This window comes from Pan paniscus, chromosome 8 (assembly GCF_029289425.2).
Source record: "Pan paniscus chromosome 8, NHGRI_mPanPan1-v2.0_pri, whole genome shotgun sequence".
Taxonomy (NCBI): Eukaryota; Metazoa; Chordata; class Mammalia; order Primates; family Hominidae; genus Pan; species Pan paniscus.
Genome location: NC_073257.2, coordinates 25,342,190 through 25,361,351, shown reverse-complemented (window position 1 = coordinate 25,361,351; position 19,162 = coordinate 25,342,190). Strand labels below are relative to the sequence as shown.

Genomic DNA, 19,162 nt, shown 5'->3' with positions numbered 1-19,162 from the left:
AGCAGCCAGCCTTCTGCCTGGAAAAGAATCTTCCTTTGGGCACTGAACATACAGGCTATGCCGAGGAAATGGAAGAACGTGGGTGTGTATTGCTGAAGCCTGAGGCTGCCAAGCCACCCACGACTCAGAGGCGCTTCCTGGGGATCAGCATTGGCTTTTCCTCCACATGACTTAGGAATATTGAGTTAGTGCGATTTGAGTTCCCAGGCTCACCTCCAGTCCCCCTCTGCAGCAGCAGGGAAAAGGGGGAGCTTTCCTATCCAGTGATCATGGAACCTGGGCACCTGTCCCCAACCCCAAAGGCACGATGTACCATCCCTTCACCCATCCCTGCCACTCCCTGCTCACTGGGGAGGTGACCTGAAATATTTAAGGGGGACTCCATGAGTTTGGGGGGTCTCAATTCAAACTCCTTCCTTCAAATCCAAACTTCAGGAAGCAGAGGAAAGATAGAGACACTGAAACTCCACATCCTTCTCATGACAGAGGAAATGAGCATCTGAAGGTGATTAATTGTCTTTATTGGAGGAAAACAAGAAGTCATCAATCTCATTATCATTATGATAGAAATCTTGATATGTATACATGATTGTCAAGGCAGAGAATCATTTGCTACATAGACCCATGAACAATTTTGCAGTGCCGCAAACCTATGTGGGTTAAACTTCTTGCAGAGTTTATTACATGCATGGAATAAATTCACAGTTTTCCTTCTTTTGGACAAACATGTTTTTATGGGAAAATTGAACCAATTGCAAGCCTGGTAATAGTAGATGCGGGGACATTCCTGGTTTTGATGTTGTAATTTTTGGGGAAGCATGCTCACTGTTGGGGGAGCTGAAAGAAGGGGGATTACATTATGTGTAGTGACAAAAGCCAATTGAGAGGTTGTTCCAATGTTTATTCTGGACAGAGGGTACCTTTGAGGTCTTCTCACCTGAACGTGGGACTAAGATAAATGTTCTCTGAAACATGGCGCCCCATCTTTCGAAGCAAAGACTCTGCTGCATGCAATGTCGCTGCATTTCTGCCACCATTTGGACAGCATTTCATGTCCCTCTGATAGGGCCAAGTGCCCCGCGAAGGAGAGTGGCAGGCATCAGGGCTGAGAGACAAACATCCGAGCTGATGTTCTTGTTCCTTTTTAGCTCTCTCGCAGCCTGGCTGCCAACCACGTACCAGGGCCCCTGTGCCCCGAAGTGCAGGGCTTCCAGGAGAGCCTGGGAATCTGAATCTGTCTAGACTAAGATTTTCCTCCGGGAAGCAATTTAACTAGAGTTTGGGGTTTCTGAGCCCCTGCTGAAGTCTTATCTCTAAGAGTAAAACCAACTCCTCCTCATTTTCTTTTTTCCTGTCCATAAGAAAATAAAATCACCTTTAAAATAACATGGCAAATCATCAGAAGACATAATAATCGAATGAGAAGTTCCCCGGAGACAAAAAGGTTAAAAAACGGATATGGCGAATGCAGAAGCGGTGTTATAGTACAAAGGGTGAATGCAACCGTTTGTCCCTTTATACAGACACCGAGAAGCCATTCCACAGTTTGCTTTGTCCACAAAACCAGACTCGGCAGCCGCATGCTGAGCGTTTGGCTTCCAAATGCACAGCCTTTTTGGGTTTGCAAAAGCGGAGCTCCCAGAGCCACAAACTGAGCTGCTCCTGCTGGAGGTGGCGGGGATGTCTGGGAAGGGCTGACTCCTTCCCACTGACTCTGGAGGCATCGGGAGGTGGCCGGGCCTCGGCCAGCATGCAGGACTGACTTCACAGTGGGGCTGGGGGCCCAGAGCTGCAGACCGTGATGCCCCGGGACCACCAAACAGGTGCCAGGTGAGTGGGGCGTGGGCCCTTATCTTCCTCAGACCGCCTGCCTGCTCCCCAGAGTTGAGGTTGTCAAGCTAACTGATCTGCACACTCATTTTCTTGGAGTCTTCAGGAAAGAAACCCTCCTTTTAGGAGTCTGTTTGAGCTTTTCTATCTCCACATTTTCAATTCTGAACATCGAAAGACTGGAATATCTTTTGCAAATGTCAGGCACACCTGCAGCCCCAACCGAGGACCAGGTGCCCCTCAAAAGGGTGGTGGATCACATACAGGTATATACATCTTTTTTTTTTTTTTAACAAACTGAACAGTGTTTGGTCTGGAATGTGTTTAAGGAAAAGGCAAAGTTCACAGAGTGTGGGTAGACAGAATAGGGAAGAAGTACAGTTTCAGAAGAACATGCAAAGGTTTCGTGCACTGGCTGAATTCAAGGACCTTCAATTAATTTGCCAGAAGTGATTGTGCAAACCTGGGAAAGAGGACATCTTGCTTCTGTTTATGAAAAACGGGAGGAGCTTCCCTTTGCCCGCACTTGCCTTCCTTTCTCATATCCAAAGGAATCCCAGTCGTGCGCTTGTTAAATTCTGCGAAGCAGCGAGGGCTCTGGCTGAAGCTGCGGCAGTGGCCCTACTTCCACCTTCAGCCCTAGAGCAATGGTTCCAGTGTGGCCTCCCCAGCGCGAAGACTCAATTCTGGCCAAGGTTCTGGGGGAGAGGGAGAGGCGAGGGGCCACGATGCTTTCAAAAATAAAGTCTACCTGCACTGGGATATCATCTTTCCTTTCTGTTTAAAAATGCTCATAAAATAGCAAGCCCCAGTGGGTTAATCAGGTTAAGCTGTCATTCCACAGGGGAGAGGATCAATCCACTTTCCAAAGGGGATCACCTGGGCTCCCCCCATTCCCCCCACCCCGTGTGCCTGGTGTTCTTGGCTTCTGTCCCTCCCACCTACGATTCATCCAGGGCATGATGGACACTAGGGTAGAGATGAGTGGGATGAGTACGGGGTAGGTAAACCGAGTCCGGGGCTCCCTAGGCCAGATTCCTTTCATCCTACTACAGATATTTCCTATGAGCCCAGCCTTGGCCAGCATGGCCATCTTTTTTGAGACGGAGTCTTGCCCTGTCACCAGGCTGGAGTGCAGTGGCATCATCTTGGCTCACTGCAACCTCTGCCTCCCGGGTTCAAGCGATTCTCCTGCCTCAGCCTCCCGAGTAGCTGGGATTACAGGCACGCGCCACCATGCCCAGCTAATTTTTGTATTTTTAGTAGAGACAGGGTTTCACCATGTTGGCCAGAATGGTCTTGATCTCTTGACCTTGTGATCTGCCCGCCTCGGCCTCCCAAAGCGCTGGGATTACAGGCGTGAGCCACTGCGCCCTGTCCATCTTCTTTTGCTCGCTCTATCCTGACTGCCGGGGCCCTGGACACTACACAAAGAGCTAGCTGGAGAGTGAGACTCTCTCAAAGGCCAGCGGTGGCTCAGAGCCTCTACCTCGTTCTCAAGGTCAGATGCTAGAAGTGACCAGAATTGTGGCCATGGTCAAGAACACAAAGCCACTCTTCCTTTTTTTAACTTTGTATGGCACGCTTTGCCATAGCTCTTTTCTTTTAAAAGAAGACCTGAAGGGGTAGAATGTTTTCTAGTCTCCGACAGAGGCAGGGGTAGGAGGAACTGGTGAAAATCAGCCACTGTGCACTGCCAGAGCCGTGCATGGTCCTGGGGGTTGCCATTTCTCTAACACAGCAAACCCCGTCTCTCCTCAAGGGCTTTGGTGGTCACTGAGCTTCTCCTAGGTGTGCCCTGCGCCTCTGCACCACTTCATTCTGAGGCTCCGGACCCGTGTGCCTGCTGGGAAGCAGAGCCGTAGGGAGGCAGAGAGCTGCCCAGACTCCAGACTCCAAGGCCACCTCTGTGAAGAGGGCCAAGCTGCTGGCCTGTTGGTGCCCACTCACTGTTTGTCTCAATGAATAGAAACTCCTCCTATTGCCTCACGTATGAGATGAAGATCCGGGAAGCCAGGGAGCCCAGACAGGCAGCTGAGGGAAAGGCCACTCCAGGCCACTACTTCAACACTGAATATTCCAAGTGAGGAAAAGAGAATCCATTTGCTCTGAGAAGGGATAGTGACCAAATGGGGGACTTGGGCTCAGGAAGGAAGCCTGTGATGGGGTCCACGTGTCCACCCTTAGCCTCCGCCCAGCACCCTGGGTGCATGTAGAAATGCTCAGCCTCTGTAGGTGGAATCTGACCTTGGTGCGGGTCCTAGGACTCTGCGACCCCATTTGTCAGACCTTCACGAAAGGCACATTCTAGGTTCTCTTCCTGTTTTTTAAGAAAACAAATCATACCAAGCGCAGTGCAAAGACAACCTCTTTTTACCATGAGAGCTCTCTCAAAAGCACAAGAGCGCCTCTCTTTCTCTGAAGCAATAGGAAATTAACCCAAGCCTGGTGGGATCAGGACAGTACAGGCTTCCTGATGTCATGCTCAACAGTTGACTCTTGGGCTGAAACCAGTCACTGTCTCCTCGCACGATGTTGTTGAGACCCGGCGTGTGACAGGCCAAGCATGGCCAAGAACTGACCCGAACAGCGAGGGGGGCACCTGCACCACGGCTCACCTTTCAGAGGTTCTGCACTTTTTGGGTGAGGGATACTTTCAAACTAAGTGCATATAACATGCGCCACATGTATCTGCTCCTGAAAATACTTCAATCACCAGTAATGGAACTCAGCTTCAAATGCTGCTTTCTGAATGCAAATGGTTGTATATAGCACACAGCACAAAGGGCTATTCATCACTATTCATGTACTCATCCTAGGTACCAGATTCGTGTGCATTTTCAGCGCTTGCAGCCTTCTATTACTTTGTCATGCACTGTATGAACTTGAATGTTTCCAAGACACTTCTTAGTAAGCAACCGCCTAGTTCTCCAATACTGCTTATAATATTCATTCATTGCATGGCCAACTCAGGTGACACTTGCTTCTTAACTGGGTCTAATGTCATCTTATAGACCTTTCCAGGGTTTTTAGATTTTGCAGAGTGACAGCTTGATTTTTCACCCTGTGAGCATGCGTGGCAGATGCCATGCAGAATTCCTGCCAAGCAGTGGAGCGCCTGTGAAGTGTGCGGGGACAGGGTAGACCAGCTGCCTGTCTTCCCAACTGCTCTTCTCTGTGCCTGCACTGCCATTCTCAGGGAGCAGGATGGAGCTGCTGTGCCTAATAACATTGTGTGTGTGTGTGTGTGTGTGTGTGTGTGTGTGTGTGTGTGTGTGTGTGTTTATTGAGAGGGTGGGGGGGCATCACTCAACATTCAGCCTGTACACACTCAAAGGTGTAGAAGTGACAAAGATGACTCAACCAACAGGACTTCCCGTGACTGGCCAGCCACAGGAAGAGGGCATGAGGACACAGCCAGCAGCGTTACTGGGTCGTGATGACGCAGACCTGCCGGGACACCCCCGTGGGCTTGAGGCATTGGATGGGCCTGAGAGCTGAAGCAGGGGCACTTGCAGGACCGGCACTTGAAGCCACCTGCCTGGCTTTACAGGGCAGCCTCCTGGAAGCCTCCATGAAACGCAGCTTTCCCTGGGCCACACACTGCCTGGCTCCACAAAGGCAAACACCACAGCCTGCTTTGCCCTGGATATTCCTGGTTTTGGCATTAAATGTCCACAGCCTGAGAAATCCTTCAGTCTCGGGCAAATGGGACGTTTGGTGACCCTACCACCATGTGTCTTTGATTTTAGACTCCCCTGACCAATGGAAGGGCTGCAAGCACCGGCTGGGCCTGGTGGAGGTGGTCTTTGGTCATCTCTGTGGTGGCTGAAGTCCCATTAGCCTGGCAGGGCCCCCTCTCCTTACCACCAGAAATGGATCCTTTCCCAAGGCTGCTTCCCTCCCTTCCTTCCCTTAGAAAACATTCATGTGAGAAGAGGGTAAAAATGTGGAGAAAGAACTTTGTGTTGGAGGCCACGTGAAGTGTAAGATTAGAAATGCATTTTTTAAAAAACCACAGAGAAAGAGATGAATTTTAACACTGCATAGCTGAGCTTTCATCTGTTAGCTCTCGTGAGAAATGAGGGTTGTGTGTGGGCCCACTTTCAGCAACATGGCAGCTGGTTCCTTTTGCAAGGGAGGGTCCTGCATCTCTGCAGTGTGGGCATCTCACAGCAAGTCTGGCCTGTGAAGCTGAGCCCTGCGTCTCGGGGGAGCAGGCTTCTTTATTTCTGGCTGCTGATGGCAAGAGGCCTCTAGGGTCTCTGGTGGGTGCGGGTTCTGCTGGATGGGTTGCCAGCAAAGGCTCTGTGCAGATTCTCTACCAAAGTCCCCTGCAGAGAAGAGAGCCTCACAGAACTGAGGGGCCCCTCCTCCTGGGGAAGGGGAGAGAAACAGAAGGAGTAGAGGTGAAGGGCACTCTTAGCCTTGGAGACAGATTCATGATCCTCTTGTTAGAATTTTTTTTTTTTTTTGAGACAGAGTCTTGCTCTGTCGCCCAGGCTGGAGTGCAGTGGCACGATCTCGGCTCACTGCAACCTCCGTCTCCCGGGTTCAAGCAATTCTCCTGCCTCAGCCTCCCGCGTAGCCGGGACTACAGGTGTGTGCCACCACGCCTGGCTAATTTTTTGTATTTTTAGTAGACGTGGGGTTTCACCATGTTGGCCAGGATGGCCTTGATCTCCTGACCTCGTGATCCGCCCGACTTGGCCTCCCAAAGTGCTGGGATTACAGGCATGAGTCATTGCACCCGGCTGATCCTCTTATTAGAATTTTTAAAAATACCTTTAAATTCTCCTTTGAGGAAAAACAAATCTCTTAAAGGTTAACATAAAACTACTATTTAAGAGGAAAAGATATAGGTCATGTAACTTAGAGATACAAAGGACATACTTCTTAAAAGGAAAAACAAACCCTAATGCACAATATTTACCAATATTTAAATAATCCAGTTGAAACCTTTTTTTTTTGTCATTAATGAAAAAACACACCATAGACGGTTACCTACACTGAGAAGAGTGGAAACGATGGTGTTAGGGGAGAGGAATAAGAAGGTCCGTTCAGTTAGAGCTTTGCAAGATTCGTATATACAGCACCAGATCCTATGAAATCAGCGCCCCTCGAGTCAGTACAGTTTGTGAGAAATGAACACTTCAGAATTGCAGTAGAAAATATGGCCATAAAAAAACTTCGGTCTTCCAGTCCTATGCAGGAAGGGGCACCATGCAAGGTGGGGTCTCGCTGGAGTGGCTCGCGGCACTGGCGACCCTGGGGCTCCCCTTCCCCAGCCCCGACCCCGGGCCCCACCTCCAGGGCCAGTCACTTGCTTCCAGAGTGCACTGCCGTCACAGTGGTGGGCCTGGGTCTCCGCTCGGCTCCAACTCCTGAGACCCCCGACGAAGAAGAAATGAAACTACAGAGCGTGGAAGGTGCCAGACCTGCAGGGAACAGCAGAAGTGGGCTTCAGAGTTTCAGAGGTAAATTCTCACCCCGCTTCCCACTGCCAGGTGTCACAGGAGCTGGGTTTATGGTGGGGGGCGGGGGGGCCCAATTTTTTTTTTTTCTTGAGATGGAGTTTCACTCTTGTCACCCAGGCTGGAGTGCAGTGGCACGATCTCGGGTCACTGCAACCTCTGCCTGCCAGGTTCAAGCGATTCTCCTGCTTCAGCCTCCCGAGTAGCTGGGATTACAGGGGCTCACTACCACGCCGGGCTAATTTTTGTATTTTTAGTAGAGATGGGGTTTCATCATGTTGGCCAGGCTGGTCTCGAACTCCTGACCTCAGGTGATCCACCCACCTCGGCCTCCCAAAGTGCTGGGATTACAGGTGTGAGCCACCGTGCCCACCTTGCAGGGACCCAAATGTTTACCCATGTGACTATTTTTACCTACCTGTGGGAAAGCCTTTGCAATGGGTTCAAAATGCTTTATTCTTAGTCCTCTCCTCTCCTTTTTTTTGGTATAATTTTAACTGCTTTGTGTTTGAAAACAACATGGTTTCACCACTGTGGCACAACAGGTTCCATGTACTGAGCACTTAATATGTAGCAGGCACCAGGCTAGTGTTGACTACATACTGTCATCATACGAATTGTCCACTTCTTACAATAGCTCTGTAAAGCAGGTATTTTAAGAAGGAATAAAGAATGATACTACCTTCCTACCCTTGGTTGCTGTGTTGTGTGCACTCTTGGCTAGAAAGCATTTTGTGACGCAGAGCACTTTGAAATAAGGGTATGGTGGCTGACGCCTGTAATCTCAACACTTTGGGAGGCCAAGGTGGGCGGATCGCTTGAGTCTCAGGAGTTCCAGACCAGCTGGGGCAACCCTGGCTCTACAAAAAATACAAAAATTAGCCGGGCACGGTGGTACATGCCTGTTGTCCCAGCTACTCAGGAGGCTGAGGCAGGAGGATTACTTGAGCCTAGGAGGTTGAGGTTGCAGTGAGCCATGACTGTGCCACTGCACTCCAGTCTGGGTGACAGAGTGAGAGAAAGAGAGAAGAGAGAGGAGAAAGGAGAGGGGAGAGGGGAGAGAGGAGAGGGGAGAGGGGAGAGGGGAGAGAGGAGAGGGGAGAGGGGAGAGAGGAGAGAGGAGGGGAGGGGGAGGGGAAGGCAGGGCAAGGCAGGGCAGTGCAGGGCAGGTTAGTGGAGGAGAGAAGAAAGACAAGAAAGAAAGAAACAAAGGAAGGAAGGAAGGGAAAGAAAGAGAAAGGAAGAAGGAAGGAAGGAAGGAAGAAAGAGAAGAGAGAGAAAGAAAGAAAAAGAAAGAAAGAAAAGAAAAAGAGAAAGAAAAAAAGAAAAGAAAGAGAAGGAAAGAAAAAGAAAGAAAGAAGGGAGGGAGGGAGGGAAGGAAAGAAGGAAGGAAAGGAAGGAGGGAGGGAGGGAAAAGAAAAGAGAGAAGAGAGAGGGAAGGAGGGAAATAAAGGAGGGAAAGAAAAAGAAAGGAAAGCAAAAAGAAAAGAAAAAAGAGCAAGAATAGAGATGTTCGCCTATTCCTGTGTGAGCTCAGCAGTCCCTGGCCTAGTGGAGTTCCTCAGAGGCTGCGCTGAAGCCCTCCCCCAGAGGATGTGCAGGCATCAAAAGCCTTGACATGAGAGGCCTCAGCCGCCACTGAGCTTGTTGGTGCAGGCCCCCAGGGAGTCTGTGTGCTCAGACATGGGGACAAACAGCCATACAAGGAGTGCTCCCGACGGGCTTTGCTGCCGATGCCAGTGTATGAATCTGTAAAGAAGGGATCCATCGTGGGGTTCCCTTTGACCAGAGGGTGGAAAAGATTCAGGGTGAAAGGGGAGCTATGGTATGTCCGGGGACACTCACAGAGATTTCTTGGGAAAATTTAAGGGCTGGATGGTCCCAAATGAGATGGGAAGGTTCCTTAGAGAGGAAGGGAATCCTTTTCTGAGCCAAATGGGAAGGAGCATGATGCCCAGGGTGAGACCAGGCTGCAGGGCTGCTCCATGGTTAGGGAGATTAGGGCCACTGCTCTGATGTGGAGAGGACCCATGGGAAGGGCCAAACGGGATTATTTCCACAGAGAGAGGAGCAGTTGGGGAGAGAAATAAGGAGAGAGTAAGTGTGCCTTCGATGATGGAATAGTCCATGCAAAGACGAAGGACAATGAAATACTATTACTTTTATTGCAAAGTCAATGCACTTCACATAAATGAGCTCAAATTATCATTGTCTGCATCCAAAATATATACATTATGGAAGTCAATGGCAGGAGGCTGTCCTGAGGCTCTGCTCTCCCTTCCTCAATCCGCAAGAGTGACTGTACAATGAGAGGTAAATCAGAGGGAAGGATGGAGATGAGAAAGAGTCCAGGCCTTTATCCAGACAGACATGGCTGCGAGGACTTGAGCCCTGGATTCCTCAACTGTAAATGGAAATAGCAATACCTAGGGTTCCATGAGTGCTCAATGATTTTTTTTTTTTTTTTGAGAGGGAGTCTCAATCTGTCACCCAGGCTGGAGTGCAGTGGTGTGATCTCAGCTCATTACAACCTCCGCTTCCTGGGTTCAAGCGATTCTCCTGCCTCAGCCTCCCAAGTAGCTGAGATTACAGGTGCTCGCCACCACACCCGGCTAATTTTTATATTTTAGTAGAGATGGGGTTTCACCATGTTGGTCAGGCTGGTCTTAAAACTCCTGAACTCAAACAGTCCTCCTGCCTCGGCCTCCCAAAGTGTTGGGATTACAGGCGTGAGCCACTGCGCCCAGCCCAGTGATTACATGTTAAAAAAAGTCCTAGGGTCGCACGACATGGGATTAAGTATAGAAAGCGCCTGGCAAACAGGAGGTGCTCGGCAGATGCCGGCTCCCTCCTCTCCACCCCAGGCTCGTCTTCAGTGTCAGCTGAGGGATTCTGGTTTTGCTACATACGCACAGTCTTTTTGGCTGGCCAAACTGAGGCTGCTCGAAACACTTGCATTTGAACTGTCCAGGCTGCTGCCGAGGTGTAGTTTTCTCATATGTCTCACGACGGCCGTGGCATTAAATGCTTGCTGAAATTTCAGAAAGGAAAAAAGCAGACAAATATTTCAGCTAATTGGAAAAGACTCTGTGTTCTCTTGTTTATCATGTTAGCCTAAGCATTTCAAACTCTTTGCATCATCCTCATGCTACTCAAGAAGGAAAGCTTATGTTGTCCCTTCTTCTAAAAGTACACTGATTTATTAAACCCTTTCCCCAACTAAATATTTTAGAGACTTAAAATAGTTTTCTTCTGATGTCATAAATGCATAGAATAAATGTAAACCAATTCTCTCTGTAATTTAAGAGGTGTGGCCTTTAGAATAAAAGGCATATTATAATACCTTAAAAATGTGAGATTTGAAAATAGTTTTTATTTTCCTAGTATTGGTACTTTTGTCTGAAAGATTTAGGTTGGTGCAAAAGTAATGGCAATTTTAATGGAAGAAACCACAATTACTTTTGCCCCAACCTAAATCTTTCAGACAAAAGTACCAATACTAGGAAAATAAAAACTATTTTCAAATCTCATGGCAATTTTAATGGAAGAAACCACAATTACTTTTGCACCAACCTAATGATAGCATGTCCTATGAATACAGCAGGCCAGCAAAATTAATTTTGTTTCCGTCTCATCTTTCACCATTGGCCCTCATGGCAAAATAGCTAGCTCTGAATTGCCATTGCTGATTGGAACGCGGAGGGGAGGTCAGGTAATCAAGAGATTAGGAAGTCAGGTAATCAACAGATGATCACAAAACCTCCATGGTTTAAATCTGTCAAACTTTTATCAGCAAACATTGATGAGTTCAACTCAGATCTCCTGTTTTTTCCCCCTCCATATCGCTTTAATAAAAGTCAGCTATTCAAAGTTCTAGCAAGGTGAAGAAAGACAAGGGTGATGTTGGTTAAGAAACAGCAGATGAGGAAGAGCTGGCACTATTGCTGTCTTTGATCACAGAGGGGAAGTGTTGAATTGCACACTCCATCCCTCTTACACCATAATATTCCCTCTAAGTCTTTATTACTTGCAGTTAAAATTAGCAAAATTATTCAGGTGAGGTTCTGGGGATTTCAGAAATGCTCAGATTGGAGGGCCAGTGTCACGAGGGGGTTAATCCACAGGGAATTTCATATACTCCACACTTACTCTCCATTTGCTCTTGGCGAAGTTCTTCCGGATCTGGGCGCTGACAGACTCGTGGATGTTTTTGTTGAGGGCTGTGTCACCAGCGATCCTGAAACAGAGGCAAAGGTGCTTCTCTGAAGTGCTTCTTCTGGGCCCTGACACTGCGTCCCATAAAGGGGAGTCTTACCTAGCCTCAGGAGAGCCGAGGCTCAGTCGGGGACAGGGTGGCTGGCCGCTGCCCCTCCAGGCTGCTGATGTCATCACCTGGCCATTCCCTAAACCCACCCATTCTAACCCCTCACCACAAAGTCCTATCCCAGCTTCTACACTCCGCACCCTCCCCAGACCCGCCAGCGCCCTCCTGGTTGACTACTCCCCGGCTCTCATTTTTTCCTTCTTTGACCCCAATTCCTGCAACATCAGAATCCACAGTGACAATGGTTCCCATCCTTCTCCCTCCCCCTCATCCCCTCTGCCTCCACACAAGCTTTTGAGCCACCATGCGCCACCTCCAAGGTCTCACACTTGTTCCCCAACTGGTGTCAGCACCAGACCCCTTCCCGGCCTTGCTTCCCAGCTTCCTCAGACCCGAGGTCCCTCCTCTCTGTCTTCCCCAGGGGCGCTGCTCCCAGGGCACCACTCACACCCGTGGACTCTCAGCTTCATCTCAGCAGAGCTGAGCCTGCCATATTCTGCTTGGCAACACCTGTGAGCCCATGCCCCCCACCCACTCTATGCTGGGTGACAGGATTCCCAGCTCCACTCAACCCCGCCTGGTACATCCTCCACCCTTGCATCTCCTTGAAATTCTTAGAACTTCAAGGACGGCGTCCACCCTGCATTCACCTGAGCCCTTGGCAGCCCCGGGTAAGCTTTAACTCTAGCTGATTCCTGAGCCTGCCACGAGCAGGGAAGAACTTAGGTTTGCTCCTGGCCTTCTCTCCTGACAGTACCCTCCATCCCACTCTTTCCTCCCTCTGCTGTCTCTTTCTTGGGTCTTACAGCCTCCTCCTCTCTCGCGGCTCACAATCTCCAGGCTGAGAATTACCTGGCAGTCTCCCAGCTCTTCCTTCCCTCATGCATGCCCTTCTCGATCACAGCCTCCTCCTCTCCCTACAGGCATCCACTTGGCCTTTTCCCCCTGGGCCTCTGTGATCTGCTCCCAGTCTTTCCTGGGCTTTGATCCTTCCCTCTTCCCTTCCCTCTAGCACCAAACTATTCAATTCTGGGTTACTATCTGATGGCTAAGAAAGAGTTTCATGAATCTTGCAGAAGTTAAGGGGATCAGAGTCAGAAACCAACGTTATAGGCTGGAAGGTAACTGGTAAGGGAGAAAACCTCTCACCGCTGAGACACTGACTGCCCTGGACACAAAACAGCCCAGACACGGCAACCATCACTTCCAACTACTTCAGGAGATGAAAGGAACACGACTCAGGCATATTCAGACAAGAGAGAATACCAGCCAGACTTTCTTTCCCGTCAGGACTGCAAACAGGGTGGACAGAGTCGATATAAAATCGGTGCCAGGCTGGCCTAAGTTTAGAATCCAGGCTGATGTTCCCAGCTCAAAACAACTCTCCCCCACCACCTTTTCCCAGCAGGGCTGCAAACACACAGCCAGGGGGACATGCAGGAAATATCTCAAGCGAACTAGGTTTTCATTTCCAACAACTGTCAACTGCCTTCCTTCCCAGACACATATTCCTGAAACAGAAATCGAGTATTTGAATGGGCAACTACATCTGAAACAAGAGTAACAAGACAAAGAGGATGAGAGAATGAGAGACATCTTTATTAAGCTATTCCTCCCGGAGAGCCCAAGGGAGTGATTCCTCCTGGACCCTGTTGAAAAGCTACATCCTCAGAAAAGGATGCCAGTCCAAGCTTGCAGCGGCCAGCTCTTTCTTAGAAACGACAAGGCCAAAGTGGTGGGGAGTCTGGAATTCCTCGGGCTGAGCACTGCTGCAGGGCAGAGCCAGGCTCCAAAGCAGACAGGCTGGTGCTGGGGTCGGGGAGACTCTGGGCCTCGGGGTCCACCTGCTTGTCCGCAGTGTGGTCTCAGACCCCACGGCCTGTGGCCTGCTGCCTATACTCTGTGTCCCATGCTATATCTGTGGGTTCACATGGGCCCAGATGTAAGAAAACAGAAGCTTCTAATTATTTTAGGAATGCTTCATGCTCATTTCCCACAGTCCTGGGCTGTGCAGCAGTGGGGAGTCCAGCTGGGCAGAAGGTGGCCCCCAGGCTCTGTGTTACACGGTCTTCTTGCAGCAGTGCAGCCATGTCAGGCCACAATAGTGCACCGTGGCCCTCCCCAAGTACAAGCCGCAATGACAATGGTGACCCATGCTCATGATAAGCTAGGAAACTTGCAATAGTAACATCTGGACAGCGCTGATGCTCAGTGTCACTAACTTCAGCACGCTTCGCCAACAAAACCAGAGGCATGGAGTCTAAACATTCGAAGGGATCCTAGTGGTCAATGCTTCTGATACAGCAGGATTGCTTTATCAATCCGTATACACACACTTAGGCAACGCTATGGGTGAACACATTTCATTCATGTCTCCCTTGCTTTTCTGTTTTCTTTTTTTTTTTGAGACAGAGTCTTGCTCTGTCGCCCAGGCTGGAGGGCAGTGGTGCGATCTCGACTCACTGCAACCTCCGCCTCTGGGTTCAAGTGATTCTCCTGCCTCAGCCTCTCAAGTAGCTGGGATTACAGGCATGCACCACCATGCCAGGCTCATTTTTGTGTTTTTAATAGAGATGGGGTTTCACCATATTGGCCAGGCTGGTCTTGAACTCCTGACCTCCAGTGATCAGCCTGCCTTGGCCTCCCATGAGCCACCACACCCGGCCAGCTTTCTGGTTTTAATACCTACAAGAACAATGCAGATAGCATTTACGTAATCACACCTTTTACAGCCTGTCTCACTATCCACCCCTCATGGACCACAGCCTAGTCTCCCCTGCCTTTCGTGGTTTTGTGTTTTGTGTGTGGTCTCTTCTACCTTCCTGGCTCTGAGTCTGCGCTTTTCTAGCCACCTGCTCAAGATGGGCCTGGTGGTGCCTAGTGTGTACCCGGGACAGCACTTGCCAGTCCTGGGCCACCTCCCAATTCCTACAGCCAACCGGAGCTCTGGTGTCTGGGGCCCAGAAGATGGGAGCGGGGGTTCGGCGAACATTCAGGAATGTGAACTTGGCTACTTGGCTAGGCCACGGTACCCAGATATTTGGCCAAATACTAGCCTGATATTGCTGGGAAAGTATTTTTTAGATGAGATGAGCATTTCAATCAGTAGACTTTGAGTCAAACCGACTAGAGTCCATGCCATGGGTGGGCCTCATTCAATCAGTTGACGGCCCTCATGAAAAACAGGAAGAGGAACTGCTGTCTCCAGTCTGCCTTCGGACTTGAGCTGCAACATCAGCTCTTCCCTGGGTCTCCAGCCTGCTGCCCTGGCCTGCAAATTTTTGATTTGCCAGTCCCCACAATTGCAGGAAACAGGCTTAAATCCTTAAAATAAATTAATCTCTCTCTCTCAGCATCTCTTCTTATCACTTCAGTTTGCTTATCAATGAGCCTAGAGATGAATGCTCAGAACCACTGAGCTGGAGGAATGAGCTCTGGCCAGGGCTGCCCTGTAACAGGGCCTGGGTTCTCATCCTGGCCCTGGCCATTCCCTACACTGTGGCCATCAGTCGGCAGCCTGTTGGGACCTGAGCACACACCACAGAGAGAACAGCAATGCTCAGTGAAAGGGGCGGGAACCATCTGCTAAGAGGCCAGCTGCCTTCCAAGGGGGAGCTCTGAAAAGAGCCCTCTCCTGTCTGAAGTGGTCTGTTTGGGGGCTAAGGAAGGTGTCCATGATTGCCAAGGCCTCCCTCGCCCTCGGTGGCCCTGCTGAAGACAAAAGAGCAAGTGTGGAATAAGAGATGATGCTCTCGGGGTGTCAGGGATGTGCGGAGACCACAGCTTCCAGAATGCTGCCGCTGATGAGGAGGGGCCGCCTGGAGGAATGACTCCATATTCTGCCACCTCTCACCTGAATCTGTGTTCTACTTTGCCCAGGCAATGTTACATAAAAGAGAGAAGTATATCATAAATGCAGGCAAGCGAGAGTTTCAGCAATGCTTGGGTCAAGTGCATTAGTTTTCATCATTTTCCAGGGTTTGACTTATTGGGAGGTTTAAAATGTACTGTAGGCCAGGCATGGTGGCTCACGCCTGTAATCCCAGCACTTTGGGATCACAAGGTTAGGAGATCGAGACCATCTTGGCCAACATGGTGAAACCCCATCTCTACTAAAAATACAAAAATTAGCTGGATGTGGTGGTGGGCACCTGTAATCCCAGCTACTTGGGAGGCTGAGGCAGGAGAATCGTTTGAACCCGGGAAGCGGAGGTTGCAGTGAGCCGAGATCGCGCCACCGCACTCTAGCCTGGCGACAGAGTGAGGCTCCCAGCACCTCCGGTGCAGCGTGGCCCAGGCTGAACTCACTCCTCCAAGCCTGCCCCTCCTCCTAGCACAATCATCCCCCGAGTCCCGTAAGTTGGAAACTTGGGAATAATCCTAGACCCTTCTCTTCCTTACCTCACTCTGCCACTGCTCTGCCCAATGCCCATGGCTTCTCCGTCCCTGACAGTCACTCACAGTCCTCCCTGCCCCGCTCCATCCCTGCCACGCTGCCCCGCAGGCCACTGTCACCCTCCTCTGGGCCAGCCCCCTTTCCACCTCTAGGCCGCACCTCTGGCCACACTCCCACACTCCATCTCCCACCAGATTGGGTTTTCTAAAATCAAACCTCAGCACCCTGCCTAACAGATGTCAGGGACCCCACTGCCCAAAGGGAAAGGTATAAATTCCTTGGTAGAGTCATCGATTAATGGCAGCCTGTAGGTATCACAGATGTGCAACGCTTCTTCTTTGTCACATGTATTATCTCACGTAACCCCTTGAAAAGTCCTGCGGGGTCCGTATTATTGTTATTCATGATCTGATTCTACAGGGGCAGCCCAAAGGGCTGAGGAGCTCATCCACACGGGCAGTGAGTGGTGAAGCCAGGACTTAAGAGCCGAGCAGGCCAGGCCAGGCCCCTGCCCTGCCTGCCAGTTCCTGCCCTCCTTCCCAGTCTCATTTCCTGTCTCCTGCGTCCTCTCCTACTCTGGAATACCACGTGTTCATGGCACCATGAATGCACATGCAGTTTTAAGCTCCCGTGTTGTATGCCCAGACGCTCATCTGCCTGGAATTCCCTCCTTTTCCCACTGGCCTGGGGGAAGCCTTCTCATGGTGTGGCACTCAGCAGGGGCTCCACCTCCTGCTGGGCCCTCTGTGCCCCTCTCCCAGCCTCCTCGGGAAAACTGACCTCTCCCTTCTTTGTTTTTTCCAAAATGTTTGGTGAAGGAGAGAGCAGGTGTTAATTGGCCTTTTTCCTGCCTTCTGCAGAGCAAGTATGGATTATCAACAAGCCCTAGGCTCACATCCCTCCCTCTTTTATTGAGGTCATTTTTATTCTTTATAAGATAAATCTCAAAAGTCTTACAGCTTTAAAGGCCTAATATGTTTATAAAGTAAGAAAACCTTTATTACCTTTATCGTCGCATACTTTGACTACTGCCCAAAGTGACTTAAACAAAATTAAGACGATACACAATCACAACTGTCCACTTCTTCAGAATGTTCTTTCCTTCTCCCCCAAGCCTTTCCTTTCTTCCCCTTTTCTTCTCCTTCCAGTGTGATGGTGAAGGGAATTCATTTTGGAATCAGATAGTTCTGGCTGGAATCCTGGCTTTGCTATTAGCTAGCTGTGTAGTCTCGGCTAAGTTAATTTACCTAATTTTTTTTTTTTGGGACAGAGTCTCGCTCTGTGGCCCAGGCTGGAGCGCAGTGGCACCAACTTGGCTCACTGCAAGCTCCGCCTCCTGGATTCAAGTGATTTCCAGGCCTCAGCCTCCCCAGTAGCTGGGATTACAGGCACACACCACCATGTCCGGCTAATTTTTGTATTTTTAGTAGACACGGGGTTTCACCATGTTGGCCAGGCTGGTCTCGAACTCCTAACCTCAAGTGACCTACCCGCCTTGGCCTCCCAAAGTGCTGGGATTACAGGCATAAGCCACCACTCCCGGCCATCTCTCTATTTCTTTATCTCTGAAATGAAAATACAACTTCACAGGGTTATTATAAAGGAAAAAAAGAAGACAATACATTAGAGCAATTAGCCCAGTGCTGGAATATAATAGAGACTCAATAAATGATAGGTGTTATACACTGAAATACTGTGAAATGGGGTCAGGACATTGTCTGTGAGCAGGTCCCCTTTAGAAGGCTGACCAGCACACAAGACCCCAGGGGAAATGCTAGAGAGGATGGCGGGGCACACAGGGGGATGGTTTTCTGGAGTCAATTTTTAGGGGGATTTTCTCCTGATCTCAAGGTTCTGTCCATTTATTTTCATTATCTTTGGTATTTTACGACTCTCGGCATTTGTTTCACAATGGATGCTCGTGGTGCTTACATAACAATCACTACAGGCCAGCGTGGTGGCTCACACCTGTAATCCCAGCACTTTGGGAGGCCGAAACAGGTGGATCACCTGAGGTCAGGAGTTTGAGACCACCCTGGCCAACATGGCGAAACCCTGTCTCTACTAAAAATACAAAAAATTAGCTGGGCATGGTGGTGCCTGTTAATCACAGCTACTTGCGGGGCTGAGGCAGGAGAATCCCTTGAATACAGGAGGCAGAGGCTGCAGTGAGCCGAGACTGCACCACTGCACTCCAGCCTGGGTGACGGAGACTCCACCTCAAACAAAACAAAACAAAACAAAACAATCGCTACAATTAACTAAGCATTTCTGATGGACCAGAGGGTTTCTGTGCTAAACCCTCTACATGCATTATCTCCGGTATTTCTTATGTCAGCCCTGCAAATTAGGTATTGTTATTCTCATTTTAACAACGAGGAAACAGAGGCTCACAAAAGTCAAGTGTAAACCTAGCATCGCAGCTAGCTGATAGTGAAGCTGGTTTCTAAATTAGTGGCACAAAAGCAAGGTAGCCTCACGCCCACTGCTGAAAATGTGTAGAATGCCATCAACTCTCAATTAGTCCCTCTCGAGGTGAAGAAACACAAATTCGAAAAGCATCTTAAAAGGAAAAAAATATGTAACTTCATTTAACTAATGAGTAATAAACTCAAGAAATAAAATTCCAATTGTAATGCTTCATTGGGCAATTACCTTCAATGTCTCTAAAGACTTTCTATAAAGTGCAAAAGCAGCGATCTTTTGCATACTGATGTGGTTTGGCTCTGTCCCCACCCAAATCTCAGCTTGAATTCCCACGTGTTGTGGGAGGGACCTGGTGGGAGGTAATTGAATCACAGAGGCAAGTCTTTCCCATGCTGTTCTCGTGATAGTGAATAAGTCTCTCATGAGATCTGATGATTTTATAGAGGAGTGTTCCCCTGCACAAGCTCTCTCTTTTTGCCTGCTCCCATCCATGTAAGATATGACTTGCTACTCCTTGCCTTCCACCATGATTGTGAGGCCTCCCCAGCCACGTGGAACTGTGAGTCCAGTGAAACCTCCTCCTTTTGTAAATTGCCCAGTCTCGGGTATGTCTTTTTTTTTTTTTTTTTTTTTGAGACAGAGTTTTGCTCTTGTTGCCCAAACTGGAGTGCAATGGCACGATCTCAGCTCACTGCAATCTCCGACTCCTGA

At 49.5% G+C, this 19,162-nt stretch overlaps 1 protein-coding gene across 6 annotated transcripts in view; it reads right to left on the bottom strand.

Annotated features, from left to right (window-relative positions):
- Window positions 1–500: 500 nt before the first annotated feature.
- Window positions 501–19,162, bottom strand: part of CAMK1D (calcium/calmodulin dependent protein kinase ID) — a 481,509-nt gene continuing 462,847 nt past the window's right edge. For 4 of the 6 annotated variants that reach the window (XM_034929966.4, XM_034929969.2, XM_034929968.3 and 1 more), the window contains 3 exons: window positions 11,454–11,541; window positions 10,218–10,335; window positions 501–7,268 (listed from right to left, as the gene is read on the bottom strand). In XM_034929966.4, coding sequence (XP_034785857.1) covers window positions 7,150–7,268; window positions 10,218–10,335; window positions 11,454–11,541 — 325 coding nt within the window. In that variant the 3' untranslated portion in view covers window positions 501–7,149. Of the gene's footprint in view, window positions 7,269–10,213; window positions 10,336–11,453; window positions 11,542–19,162 lie in introns of all 6 variants that reach the window. The other 2 variants (XM_034929971.4, XM_034929970.3) reach the window with 2 other exon arrangements.